The following is a 14493-nucleotide window of genomic DNA, read 5'->3' on the forward strand; positions in this document are numbered from 1 at the left end:
CAACTGTGGTCCACCTTTGCTTGTGGAAACACAGGCTGCGGTGAACCGGTTGAAATGGGGTGAAGCTCCAGGGATCTGTGGTATCCATGCTGAACTTCTCAAGGCTGATGGAAATGCTGTACTCATGTCGTTGCATGCAGTTCTGTCCTCTGCCTGGAACACAGGCATTATCCCAACTGACTAGAAGAGGGGCCTTGTTGTCCATCTCTGGAAAGGGAAGGGTGATCGCCAAGACTGCAACAACTACCGAGGGATGACGCTGCTCTCAGTGCTGGGCAAGGTCTTTGCTCGGATAATTCTTGATAGGGTTCGCCACCATCTGCTTGAGCACCAGCGTCCAGAGCAGTCAGGCTTTACACCAAAGAGGTCAACGATTGACCGTATCCTTGCTCTTCGGGTCCTCCCAGAACGCAGACGAGAGTTTTGGCAGGGGCTGTTTGCAGCCGATGTGGAATGTCAAGATCTCTGACCTTTATTTCGCAGATGATGCAGTCATCTTTGCGGAGACTGTGGATATCCTTTTGGGGGCCCTCGAGGTGCTGAATGAGGAGTCAGAGCGACTGGGATTATGGGTTTCCTGGATCAAAACTAAGATCCAGGCTTTCAAAGATATCTTGGATGTTAGTGTCCTGTCTGTTCCTGTGTGGTGAGGATGTTGAGGTTGTGGATAGATTCACTTACCTTGGCAGTGATATTCATGTCTCTGCTGGCTGTGAGTCAGAGGTCAACAGATATCTGGGTCGGGCCTGGGGAGTCATGGATTCACTGGATCATGGGTCTGGTGCTGCCGGTACCTTTGTGGGAGGACGAAAGTCTGAGTCTTCAGGTCCTTGGTGCTTCCAGTCTTACTCTTTGGATGTGAGACTTGGACTCTGACCAGGGGTCTGAGATGGAGACTTAATTCCTTTGGTACCAGGTCTCTTTGGAGAATCCTTGGCTATCGCTGGTCAGACTTTATGTCCAACAAGCGGTTGCTGAGAGAGACTCAAATGAGATTTGTTATCTGCATGGTCCGTGAGCGTCAGCTGTGGCTGTATGGACATGTGGCTCGTTTTCCTGATGCTGATCCTTCTCACCAGATTCTCTCAGCGAGGGAGTCTCGTGAGTGGAGGAGGCCAATGGGCCGACCACGTGCCTCGTTGCAGCAGGTTGATCGGCATCTGAAGGAGATTGGGATGGGTCAGGCATCTGCCTGGGGGATGGCTCGATGGAGGCCCCTGGAGTACCGGCAGAAAGTGTACGCAGCGATGCGTTGCTCTGGCGCATGCTTCCATAACTGACCTGACCTGCCTCTGTTTTGGTATCATCTTGAAGGAAGCGGTATTATATATTTTTAGGAGGAACTACTTGTATATCGAATTGTTGCACATTTTGTAAATTTCATTGAAATCAAGAAGATATGGTAAGAAGATTAGGTAAGGTTCGCTGCAGCTCACTTCCCACAGTCTCCTCTTCTTTCGTGGGAAAGTTAATTAGGTTTGTGACAGTACGTGTTAAGACTGGAATCTTGGGAGCTTGATGGAGAACCTTGGCAGGAGCTTATGTTTCCATGGAGGGAGTGGTGTTCGGTGGAAGGGGGGAAGGGGATCACCATATTTGGGGACATAAGAAATAGATAGCTCCTGATTTGTCCAAATAACCAGAGAGAGAAGAATGAACATTCACAATGAAAAGGTGACCCCCCCCCATTCCCTTCCCTAATCTCTCTATCCCCCTAGGACTATAATGCTTCTTCTTCTTGCATATGGCAGCTTAGCTGCTGGGTAGCTATCATTTTGTTGAGTTGCCACTATGCCACTGATGCTGTGCCCCTATACTAGGTACACTGGTACCAATTGTGTTAATTCAGTGGCCAACAGGGCTTGAACTCAAGACCCTAAGATCCCAAGCCAGCAATCCGAGCCTATAAGCCAACACCAGGCTTAACTGTCACACTGGTAGAGGTGTACAAGAATTGAACAAAATACAAATCTAATGAATCCCATCGTTTGCTTCCTTTTTGGCTGCTGGTTGCATCATTGGTTAGGGGCGCAGCTATGCTGCTGATGCAGTGCCCCTATTACCAGTATACTGGTGCTCATTTCACCGACCTCAGAAGGATGACAGGCTGAATCAACCCCCTGGTGTTAATTCAGTAGCCAACGGGACTCAAACTCAGGACCCAAGGATCCTTAGCCACCACCCTACCCACTAATCCAACACCAGGCTGACATCTCATGAATGTGACATCATCATGAAACCAAATTATGCTGAGAGAAAAAAAAATCATCTTGATTTAGGTTTGATATTGTTGAAGTGATTGCCTTTGCACCCCATCCTATAATTTAGAGTGAGAGCAAAAGGGAAAGCATCTGTACGTCATTCAGGGAATTAATTATTTTAAATTTGTACCTTGTTACCTCCGGTGAGGGTTACCCCCAAACTTTGTCTCGTATTTTATTTCTCAGTTTTTAATTGTTTCCATAATACAGCTTTTGTAGAGAGATAATCATAGTTTTATGGAAGTTGCAGTCATTTTACCATCCCTTTCTCAAATACAAAACCCGGGCTTGTGCAATAGTAAGGTGACAAGTCAGGCTTGTGATGGTGTGACCAAGATCGGGTTACTGGAAGAACCTGTGCTTACCGGAGAAGCCATAGCGGGCTGAGAGAGCAGAGGGGCGAGACTGGAGAAGAGGTGGTTAAAAAACAGAGGTAGTTTTCACCTAACCGCTGACCTGTTTACGATGTGAGAGCAATAAGTTTTGCTCTTCAGCCTCATCAATGGAGATGCCAATAATATTGAAAGCCTTCAATCCCACAAAATCTATGATTGATATAAATGATGTGTGGTTGCTTCCTCAAAAGAGAAAGCAATACTCCATTGAGCTACGGACAAAGGCCGAGTACGCAGTGCTCCATTTTGTTTTTGCTTAGTCAGTGTGAAACAAAGCTGTTAGGAAGGGAAACAGATTTATTGGCATCACAGCCATTGATAGCAAAAGCCCAATTTTTCCAAAAAAAACCCAAAAACTTATCGAAGATCATTCTTGAAAAGAACCCAAATCATGGAACATTGCAATTGTCATGTTTGATTTGTAATATTTGATGTTCACCCTATGCAATCTTTAGAATGGCATCTGACATTCATCAGCTCATTGCATTGCCTTTGTGAAAGAAACTAACTTCTGCATGTGTGTACTGTATGTGGTTATTCATAAAAGTGTCTTTGATAACATAACTCTCAGATGATGGTTGTTCACCTGGAATTTGTTGGCCTTTGTGAAATTCAATGACAGAGTGGCCTGACATTGTAATATTAGCAAGGATTTCCTTTGAACAAAGGCATTATGTTTGAGATAATCACCGTGTATTGATTGCTTCGCCCTGAAATAGTCGCCCCATTTGCTTACCACTTCCTCACATTTTAGGTTTTCCAGTCGGATGGAGCTGGTGGATCATGGCGCCTCGTTGCTGTGGATGTGAGTCGCCCACGTGGTTGGGCACCACTCTGCCTGCAGGTACTAATTGGTGTTTAATGTCAAAGCAAATCAAATCAAATCGAGTTTAGTGGGAGGTACGTATATGTTAGGGTTCTGCTTCTTTATATTTTGCAGATTAGTCTCTATAGGCACGATTGTACATTCTCATCCCCCTTACTGACTTACAATTACTGCACGCATTGAATTCCGTCATGTTGCTTTCCGCTTACTCATATGCTTTGCGTCCAATTTGCCCCAAAAATATGTGTTCAATCGGGACCACTCAAAACCTTTTGAGAAGATCAAAGGAAACCATATCATGAGGTGTAGATTTTTATTTCCATTTGTGTGCCTAAAATCAACCACCAAGGGATGTCCTTTACTTGCAGAGATCCAAAATGCAAATTCCAATTCATAAACCTGGATATTATTAAGGAGGTCATGTTATATTTTGTTTTCAAATTTTTTCCTTGAAAAGTCCTGGCTGACTACAGAGAGAGAAATGCAACTCTTTAAGATGATGCCACCAGCACATAATGGATTCTGGGAAATTACTTCGATCCCCAAGGTTATAAGGAGTTACAGGGAACTTATAAGCTTGGTGTTGACTTAGTGGTTAGGGTGGTTGGCTTCGGATCTTAGGGTCTTGAGTCTGAGCCCCTCTGGCCGCTAAATTAACACCAGGTGGGGTTGACTCAGCCTGTCATCCTTCCGAGGTCGGCAAAATGAGTACCAGTGTACTGGTCCAGGGGCACAGCATCAGCAGCACAGCCATGCCCCAATAAATAATAGCTAACCGGCAGCCAAGCTGCCATATGCAAGAAGAAGAAGACAAGGAACTTCAACACAGGAGGAGGTCATTACCCCAGAAAAAGCCTGTGCAATCTTGCCAATGCCCAAGTACCCCCTATCCCCATTGCTTCGACATACCTATCTAACTCAAATTTAAATCTATCTACCATATCTGCTGCCATACTATTCCATGCATTTACTACTCTGAGTGAAGGACCCCTGTTTTACTACCATCTTAACTCTCCTCTTCTTTCCTCTGAAACTGTAGTCCCCTGGTCCAAGTAGTCCAGTCTCCTTCATCCACTCATCATAATTTGGTCTTAGCCTGGGATCAATCCAGTTGCGAGGCTGAACCCTCTGTGCTATCGATGTCCTTCATCGGATGTGGTGACCAAAGCAGAACACAATATTCTTGTACAGAGTTATCACTACCTCTTTTGATTTATTATTTATCCCTCATGAATACAACCTAAAATCCTATTAGCTTTACCTATGGCTGCCTGACACTGTGCTGTCTACTTAACCAATGCATCACTATTATCAACCCCAGATCCTTCTCCTGCGTCACATTCTCCAAGACTGTCCCTTGCATTATATAGTCCCTGTTTTCATTATTCTTACCCAACCACAGCACCTTACATTGCCTTGTGTTAAAATTCTTCTGCCAATCTTTTGCCCAATCAATGAATGTAGTTTAGTGTCAACGGCTCAATGAATGTCAAGCTCATTGCGGCGGAAGGTTAAAGCCCTGCGATGTCCTGAGCAGCTCAACTCCTGAGGAGACGTTCCAAATTAATGGAGACACGAAAACCTGAAAACTTTTAAAACCAATGGGTTTATTTCCCGTAACCCAAACAACCAGAGGGAGGAGTGACCCAACTCTGGGAATACGACTGTGGGTTGGAAGGGAAGGAAGGGAATGCAAGTAATAAATAATTATATACAAGGTGGATAAAATAAATCTAAAGAATGAGGGTGCCACACACCGGACTCAGTCACTGACGGGAAGGGGACAAAAAAACCGGGGGACTCAGTTCTGGTGATTGCGGGGACGAGCAGGTGATGAGAATGGATGAGGAGAACGACGACGAGGCAAGCAGATGATGGGCAGGACGATGGTGAGGGACGATGAGGTAATGGGCAGGATAATGAACAGGCTCCAGGCGATGAACACAGGCAAAGGCAGGCAGGTGGGACAACCTCCTCAGAGAAAGCTCTCCTCTCACTCTTTTTCCTCAGACCTTTTCTTCCCTCCGTCATGTTCGCCTCAGACTCGCACACCCTGTCAATGGTTCTCTTCAGACCAACTATTTTTTCTTTCGTCGTCTTCACCTTATTTGTCTTCCCCCCTACCCGATTGGCTCCACCCTCACCTTTTCTCAGGGCAACGCGCCACCCCCTTGGGAGGCGTCTATAACTCCACCCCTGAAGGCGTTCATAGCTCCAACCTTTTTTTTAACCCCCGCCGCGTGGTGGAAGGGGGATATTGTTGTCACCCAGGGCGTCCGGCTGTCCGTCCGGCTGTCCGTCCGTCCGTCCGTCCAGGCGTCAACATTTATAGCTGTGAGTGCGATAACTCATAAACTGTTCGCCATATCGATATGAAATTTGGATCACACATGTACCACCTGAAAAGGAAGAACCCTATTGATTTTGGGCATGGCAGATCCAAGATGGCCGACTGGGGCAGCCATCTTGAAAAAAATGTTTTTTTCGCCATATTGATTTAAATTTGGGTCACACATGTACCACCTGAAAAGGAAGAACCCTATTGATTTTTGGCGTGGCCGGCTCCAAGATGGCCGACTGGGGCGGCGTCAAGATTTATAGCTGTGAGTGCGATAACTCATAAACTGTTCGCCATATCAATTTAAAATTTGGGTCACACATGTACCACCTGAAAAGTAAGAACTCTATTGATTTTGGGCGTGGCCGGATCCAAGATGGCCAACTAGGGCGGTCGTCCGTCTGTCCGTCCATCCGGGCGTCAACATTTATAGCTGTGAGTGCGATAACTCATAAACTGTTCGCCATATCGATTTGAAATTTGGGTCACACATGTACCACCTGAAAAGGAAGAACCCTATTGATTTTGGGTATGGCCGGCTTCAAGATTGCCGACTGGGGCGGCATCAACATTTATAGCTGTGAGTGCGATAACTCATAAACTGTTCGCCATATCGATTTGAAATTCGGGTCACACATGTACCACCTGAAAAGGAAGAACCCTATTGATTTTGGGTATGGCCGGCTTCAAGATTGCCGACTGGGGCGGCCATCTTGAAAAAAATGTTTTTTCGCCATATCAATTTGAAATTTGAGTCACACATGTACCACCTGAAAAGGAAGAACCCTATTGATTTTGGGCATGGCCGGATCCAAGATGGCCAACTGGGGCGGCCATATTGAAAAAATGTTTTTTGTAATAAATGGAAAACCGCTTATCTGATTTCAATTATTTTTGGTTACTACGTTCCTCACCCCTGGGGAACTTTTTTGAGATGATGACCAAATGGTGTCTTGTTTCCAATTCACCTCCCTCATTATCTGGAATATGTATGACCTTTTTCATTCAATGGCGGGGGATTCCCCATCTCTGATGGTATATTTCTCTCTCTTGTTGATCCTCCCGGCACTCCCCAGTAGAGGTTTACATGGAGGTTTTAGACACAATTTTCTTACCATAATCCCTATCTAATTATTACTATACACCACCCCCTGTATGGTGCACATTCAAACAAGACAATTTTTAAGCCGACGTTTCCCTACTTAATACATCAAGATTGGCTAACTACTCGTACACGGACCATGCTACTCTATACGTTCCTATCTGCTCTATGGTAACATCTATCCCCTCCACCCCACAAACATAACAGTATGTTCAAACTTTCATGAATCTAATCACCTCCCTCTCATTTTGTACCACCTGCCAATTTAGAAAGCCAGCTCTTACTTAGCCTTCCTGTCCAAATCATTGATTTAAATAATGAATAATAATGGTCCTAGATTGGATCCCTGGGGTACCCCGCAATTTACATCCTCCAAGCCAGATATCCTCCTGTTCACAGCCATTCTTTGCTTCCTATTACTAAGCACCTGCCACCACTTCACAAGCCCTCACCTTAGCTAACAGACTTCTTTTTTGGTATCTCATCAAAGCTTTTTGAAAGTTTATATAAACCACATCCACTGCAATTCCTTCATCTACCCAGTCAGAAACTGCCTCATAGAACTACAAGAAATTTGTTATATATGACCTCCCGTTAGCAAATCCATGCTGATTACTGATAATTAGTTTGTAATTATTCGAATGTTTCCCTATTTGCTCCTTTCTGTCTCCAACACCTTCCCCATAACTGAACTTAAACAAACAGGTCTATAGTTTCCCAATTCTTTGTTAGAACTGTTAGGGTTAGGGTTAGAACCTTTCTTAAATAATGGTGTTACATTTGCTACTCTCCAATCCTCCGGTACCTGTCCTTACTCCAATGAGCTATTAAGGATATCTGTTGACATCTCGCTTACCTGCTCAGTCACCTCCCTGAATACTCTGGTGCATATTAGCTGGCCCCAGAACTTTATCATCCCTTACTTTACCTTGTTGTTTCTTTACCTCCTCCACTCTTACTTGGATCTCCTGCAAAGCCTGAGCTCACATCTGAGATACATACTCTCAGCTATTGGAAGTTCTGCTGAGTTTCTTGTGGAAATGAAGAAGCTGAAAAAAAAAAGAAGCCACAACTTCTCCTGCACTATTCTACAAGGGACTACACTTATTTTAACCTGTTCTTTACCACTTATAATATTTAATATTTTTGGCTATATCTTTTTCATATTCTCCTTTGGCATGCCAAGTTATTTCCTTAACAAGGCTCTTTCTCCTATATTGACGTGAGTCAGACTCTTGTCGTGTTATTTTGTACTTGATGAATGCCTTCCATTTATCCTCAATAACATTGTTACCTCCCTGCTCAACCACCTTGTTCTCTCTCTCTCTCTCTATCTCTCTCTCTCTCTCTCTCTCTCTCTCTCTCTCTCTCTCTCTCTCTCTCTCTCTCTCTCTCTCTCTCTCTCTTCTCTCTCTCTCTCTCTCTCTCTCTCTCTCTCTCTTCTCTCTCTTCTCTCTCTTCTCTCTCTTCTCTCTCTTCTCTCTCTTCTCTCTCTTCCCTCTCTTCTCTCTCTTCTCTCCCTTCTCTCTCTTCTCTCTCCTTCTCTCTCCTTCTCTCTCCTTCTCTCTCCTTCTCTCTCCTTCTCTCTCCTTCTCTCTCCTTCTCTCTCCTTCTCTCTCCTTCTCTCTCCTTCTCTCTCCTTCTCTCTCTTCTTTCTCTTCTTTCTCTTTTTTCTCTTTTTTCTCTCTCTCTCTCTCTCCCCCCCTCCACCTTTACACCTTACTGGAATATTCCTACTCTGTACCCTACACATTTTACCTTTGAAGGTTGCCCATTTCTCTGATGCATTGCTACATGTTACCTTTTCCCAATCTCGAGCAACTAACTCTCTTCTCATACCTTCAAAGTTTTCCTTCCTGATATTTAACCGCCTTGCACTACGATCCTGAACTCCACAATTCAACAATAGAGTTGTGCACACTATGTTGTCGTCACTTTTCCCCAGATGTTCTCCAGCCTCCACCACCTATACACCGTACTGGACACCACACTCCCCATCGTGGGCTTTTCTACAAACTGATGTAAAAAAAACAAAAAAAAACCAATCCTGATTTGATCTAGAACATTTTCGGCTGTGCTCTTTCCCTCTATTGCTGGACTCAATTTATCCCTGGAAAACTAAAATCCCCCATTATCAATACTCTTACTTTTCCACAAGCCTTTCTGAATTACTAATGAACCCCACTCCAGCTCTTCCCTCATACCTGCAGGAGCTATATATACTGTAGATTTTTCTTCTTCATGTGCAGCCTATAGCTGCTGGTTGCATCATTGGTTTGGAGTGCAGCTCTGTCACTGATTATTAACCTCCGCCATCGAAGATCGGAGGTTACTGTTTTCACCCCTTTCTGTTTGTTTGTTTGTTTGTTTGTGAACAGTATTACGGAAAAACTCCTGGACAGATTTCGACTAAACTTGGTGGGGGGGATTAGGTATGGTCCAAGGATCATGCCATTAGATTTTGCACTTCGTCCAAAGTCCAATATGGCCGCTATGGCGGCCATTTTGAAAAAATATTTGAATTTTTGTTTTTGCATTTCTACATGTTTTAAGTGATTTCCAACCCCCCCCCCCCCCAAAAAAAAAAATTTGTTAGAGAAAAAAAAACCCAGAAATTTTGTAACTTTTTTTTCAAAAAAATTTCGATTTTATTTTTTTGGCATTTCCACATGCGCGTCGATCTAGTTTAGTTTAATCAATCGTGGTTCAGTAGAGTCTGATCCGTTTTGACCTACAATGATTTGGATATCAGGTTCACTTAAGTGACCCAGCAGTATTGGCGGCGGAGGTTTTGCACTCCACTGAGTGCTCTCCCTCTTGTTATTAGTATTATTATGCCCCTATTATTAGTACACTGGTCAACCACACCTGATGTTGATTCAATAGCTGACAGAGGCTTGAACTCAGGACTCTAAGATCCCAAGCCAGCCCACCCTAACCGTGAAGCCAACACCAGGCTTAGACTGCAGATGCATGAGGAAGAGAAAATGTATTTTTATGACTGTAATGTTAGCAATATATTAATCAACAAAATTGCTGTTGATAAAATTATATTGTAATTACTCACATTAAGGAAGGTAGTGAATGTAAATTATTATTAATAAGTGTTGCTAATTAGTTCCCTCATACCAGGAGCTACAAGTAACTTACTATTCTTACTATCTCTAATATCAATTCACACAGAATCTCCTTCATTAATCCCCTCCTTAATGTCATTCCCTACTTTTGATACAATATTGTATTTTACTCCTATTACCACACCTCCTCCTATTTTCACCTTTCTCATTGCACCCTTATATCTTGTAGCCTTCAATTCCTGTACTCCAGTTTGATTCCTTGTTAAACTAAGTCTCACTGAAAATATGTCCTACCCTTCGCTATCTACTTTAGTTTCAAGCTCTTCCATTTTATTTTTCAAACTCCGAGCATTAGTATGGAGTGTTTTTTTTAACCTTTTCCCTTCCTATTAATATTTTTTTCTCTTCCTTAAATTAGTTTTTGCTACCTCGACCAACCAATCACATCTTCAGCTGCACTTCCCTCCTCTATAGCCTCTCCGCTCTCCTCTAGCCTAATAAAGGATAAAATTACTGTTGTTGATTCACAATTACTGTTGATAAAATTAAATTGTAATTACTTGCATGAAGAAAGTGAGTAAATGTAAATGAAAATGATTATTAATCAGCCTAGCTAATTACCTCCGCCCACCAAAGATGAAGGAGATGATGTTTTCACTCCTCTCTGTCTGTTTGTTACTTGCAAAATCGAAGATTTTTCAAGTATATTGGTTAATTGATTTTGTTATTCTGTCTGTCTGTCATTTGCCGACAGGTCGCAATTCTAAATAGATCGTCGTGAAACTTTACCAAGTTGGCGAGGTAGTTTCATCTGAGAAGCAAATTGATTTTGAGGTCAAAGGTCATCTTGAGGTCGAGTTTCTAAAATCGTCATTTTTCATCCGATTGACTTGAAAGTTGAACAGGATTTTCATATTGCATCACTGAATTGGGAAACCAACTATTTGAGGTCAAAAGGTCAAAAGTCAACTCAAGGGTAAACATCTGATATCATTAATTTTCAACTGAAAAATTGCCAATTTACATCCTATCAACTTAAGGGTTAAACAGCAATTGCAGAGTCCATCACTGAATTGGGAAAACAACTGTTTTTGAGGTCAACATGTCAAAGGTCAACGCAAGGTCAAACTTCTAAAATCATCAATTTCAATCTGAAAAATAATCACTTTTCATCCGATTGACCTGAGCTTTGATTAAGATTGTCAATTTTAATCACAATGAAATGGACAATTTGATGTATCAATGGCAGCCTTTGGAGAGGGGGAAGGATTTTGCAAGTATTGTGCTCTGCATGACGTCTTTTTCTTGTTTGTCTGTTTGTTTGTGTGCAGGATATCTCAAAAAGTTATGGACGGATTCAGATGAAATTTGGTGTGCAGTTTGGGTGGGTGACAAGGACGAACTGATGAGATTTTGGTGAAGATCCAGATCCGGATCTGATAATTTTTTAAGTGATTCTTCACCATTGAGAGATAGGGCTAAACTGATATATATATATATATATATATCTCAAAAAGTTGTGGACGGATTCAGATGAAACTCAGTGGACAGGTTGGGTGTGTGACAAGGACGAACTCATTCGATCTTGGTGAGGATCCGAATCCGGATCTGGATACGAGAATTATTTAATTTTAAAAGTGATTATTCACCATTGAGAGTTAAATCCAGAAATGATACACGGCCAGATATTCCAAAAATGTATCAGGCCCGATATGTACTTGTGGATCAGGCATTGCATGGCAGAGGTATGCACTATACTGAGTGCCCTTTACTTCTAGTTCGTACTGTATTATTCAAGAAAGTGATGACAACCTTGTGGATAGTAATCAATTTAAGGTTTTGTTTGTTTTATGTACTGTTCTGTGTAATAATTTCATTTAAAATATGGCACTGTAATGTCTTTGTATTGAAACAATTTTATCATATTGAACACACAAAGATATGAAACCTAACATCCTTTTTCTCTTATCTCATGACTTTCTTAGGTTCTGGTGCAATCAACTCTGTTCCATGTGATCGTACTGACTCTTGTTTGCTTGGATGTACTTGTGGCCGCCTGCAGCTACTTCAGCTTACGTGATGAAAATTCAGGCCCTGACACATTCTATATTGCTGAGGTACCCCTCCCCCCTCCCCCCCAGGTTGAAATTTCCACAGGGGGGGCACAGCAGGCATAACTTTCACCACTGTGATCCACATGACATAAATGACATAACTAAATCCTTCACCACTCGGATCCTGCCACTCCTTTACACTAGTTTGAGTTTTAACCCCAAAGCCATATTCTCTCTCTTAAAAATTTTGGTCCTTCGACTGTGAACATTATTTGCTTCCTCACCTCGATTGCAGGTAGTCTTCACAGTCCTCTTTGATGTGGAAGCTCTTCTCAAGATTTGGTGCTTGGGCTTCACCAGTTACATCTCATCTTCGCTGCAAAAGTTTGAACTCCTCCTGGTTATTGGAACCACTTTGCACATAATTCCGAGGCTATACCACTCTCAGTTTACATACTTCCAGGTATTCAAGATCATCTTCCATCATTTCCTTCAGAGCATAGTCTCAAGCTGAATGTTTTTGCTTTTAAGAAGGGAATTGTTGTTCACAAAGATGTTCACGACTATCCTCTATTCTGACATTCATTTTGCTCATAAATCAATCCATTTCTACACCTTCTTATACTCACTCGTAACATCCATAATGGCTTTCAGTTGCTGCATTATTTGCACCTGAACATTTTGTCCACTTCATCTATATACTCAATACGGTGCTTTGCTGATTGATTCTGAAAAGTAAAAGTTAATAATAACCCGTGAGTCTGTCTGTAACATTACGTTAATGCATACGCCATCTTTTGAAGGGGTGTTACACCTGCTGCCCCACTTGCTAGCATTTGCTGGTGGATGTTAGATTGTAATGTTTATAGTCACTGAAACAGTGGCACAGATAAGCCTCAGTAATGAGGCAACTCGCCAGTCTAATTCGTAATGAAATCCTGGTCCGATATGCATGAACTCGATCTATCGACGGAAACAGACTGATGGTCTGCCTGTTTCTCCTAAACTTTTCAACATGCACTTCTCCTCATCCAGCTTGCATGTTGTCCACCATCCCTTATTATTCCATCTCCAGGTACTGCATGACGTTATCGCCGGGCGCCGAAAGGATGTCCTCAGTTTTCACTCCGTTTGTTTTCTTGTCTTCTTATTTGTTTGTTTGCTTTCTTGTTTGTTTGTCTGTCTGGGTGATATCTCAGCCATCCTGTGAGATGGGAAGCTGAAATTTGGGAATTTTAAATTTTTTTGATTGATCAAAAATTAATTAGGGCTTCAAGCATGGCTGAAGCCCTATTGAATTCGTTAGTATTATTATTATTATTAACGGCGTTTTTATGTTCTACTGACCGATTTTGTGGCGGATCTGGAGGGAAAACTGTCGGATGAAATTCAACGAAACTTTACAGGATTATTACTCACCACCTGAAGTTTATACTATGAAACATTTGATGACGTAGGTCACCTGGTATGGCGGCCATATTGGATTTTATCCAAAAACCTAAAAACATCTTCTCCAGAAGGGATAATCTGACAGCCTCAATCTTTTGCACACATTTGCTAAGTTCGATGTTAATGTGAATTTGTTAATTTGGTCGAAATCGTTACATAATTAATATGATTTAAAATGATGCCGATTCGCCTCATTAAATATGCAAAATATGCAAATGAGAGTTGAAAAAATTCAATGACAAATTTAGATAGCACATAAACAGGGGACTCCCAATATATTTATACTATGTCTGTATTTGACCCCAGTGAGCCCCCAGCACCCCCCAAAGTTGAAAATGACCCATTTTTGAAATGTCATAAAATAAAAACAACGCTTGGATGAAATTCACTGAAACTTATCCATTTAATAACTCTCCACCTGAAGTTTATACTTTGAAAATTTTGATGACGTAGGTCACGTGGTATGGCGGCCATATTGGATTTTCTTCAAAACCTAAAAACATCTTCTCCAGAAGGGATAACACGATAGCCTCAAACTTTTGCACACATTTGCGAGGTTCCATTGGAATGTTAAGTTGTTAATTTTGTCGAAATCGTTGCATAATTTATATGATTAAAATGATGCCGATTCGCCTCATTAAATATGCCAAATATGCAAATGAGAGTTGAAAAAATTTAATGACAGATTCTGATAGGCCTTGAAGAGGGGATTCCAAATATGTTTACGCTATGTCGGTATTTTGCCCCAGTGAGGCCCCAGAGCCCCCCAAAGTTTAAAATCACCCATTTTTGACATGTCGTAAAATGAAAACCAAAGAAGATAGACAAAAAGTGACCACAAATTCTGGAAGATATTTTCACGTTCTACAAGTTCGCCATTTACATTAATATGCAAATGTGGAGTTATTGGACTTTTTTGGGGACTTGAAAATTTGTCCAGCCTCGATTTGTCCAACGTGAAGTTTCTTTCTCTATCATGTATTGCTATGGG

At 42.1% G+C, this 14493-nt stretch overlaps 1 protein-coding gene across 8 annotated transcripts in view; it reads left to right on the forward strand.

The window, feature by feature from the left end:
- NALCN (sodium leak channel, non-selective) overlaps positions 1-14493 on the forward strand; it is a 195057-nt gene that overhangs the window by 52929 nt on the left and 127635 nt on the right. For all 8 annotated transcript variants that reach the window (XR_015058942.1, XM_085883982.1, XM_085883986.1 and 5 more), the window contains 3 exons: positions 3411-3500; positions 11985-12116; positions 12349-12516. Coding sequence is in view for 7 of the 8 variants with exons in the window: in XM_085883982.1 (XP_085740108.1) it covers positions 3411-3500; positions 11985-12116; positions 12349-12516 (390 nt within the window). In the remaining variant the exon portion in view is untranslated. The remainder of the gene's footprint in view (positions 1-3410; positions 3501-11984; positions 12117-12348; positions 12517-14493) is intronic.

Source organism: Eptatretus burgeri, chromosome 6 (genome assembly GCF_056783735.1).
Source record: "Eptatretus burgeri isolate ZD-2024b chromosome 6, Ebu_testis_v1, whole genome shotgun sequence".
Lineage (NCBI taxonomy): Eukaryota > Metazoa > Chordata > Myxini > Myxiniformes > Myxinidae > Eptatretus > Eptatretus burgeri.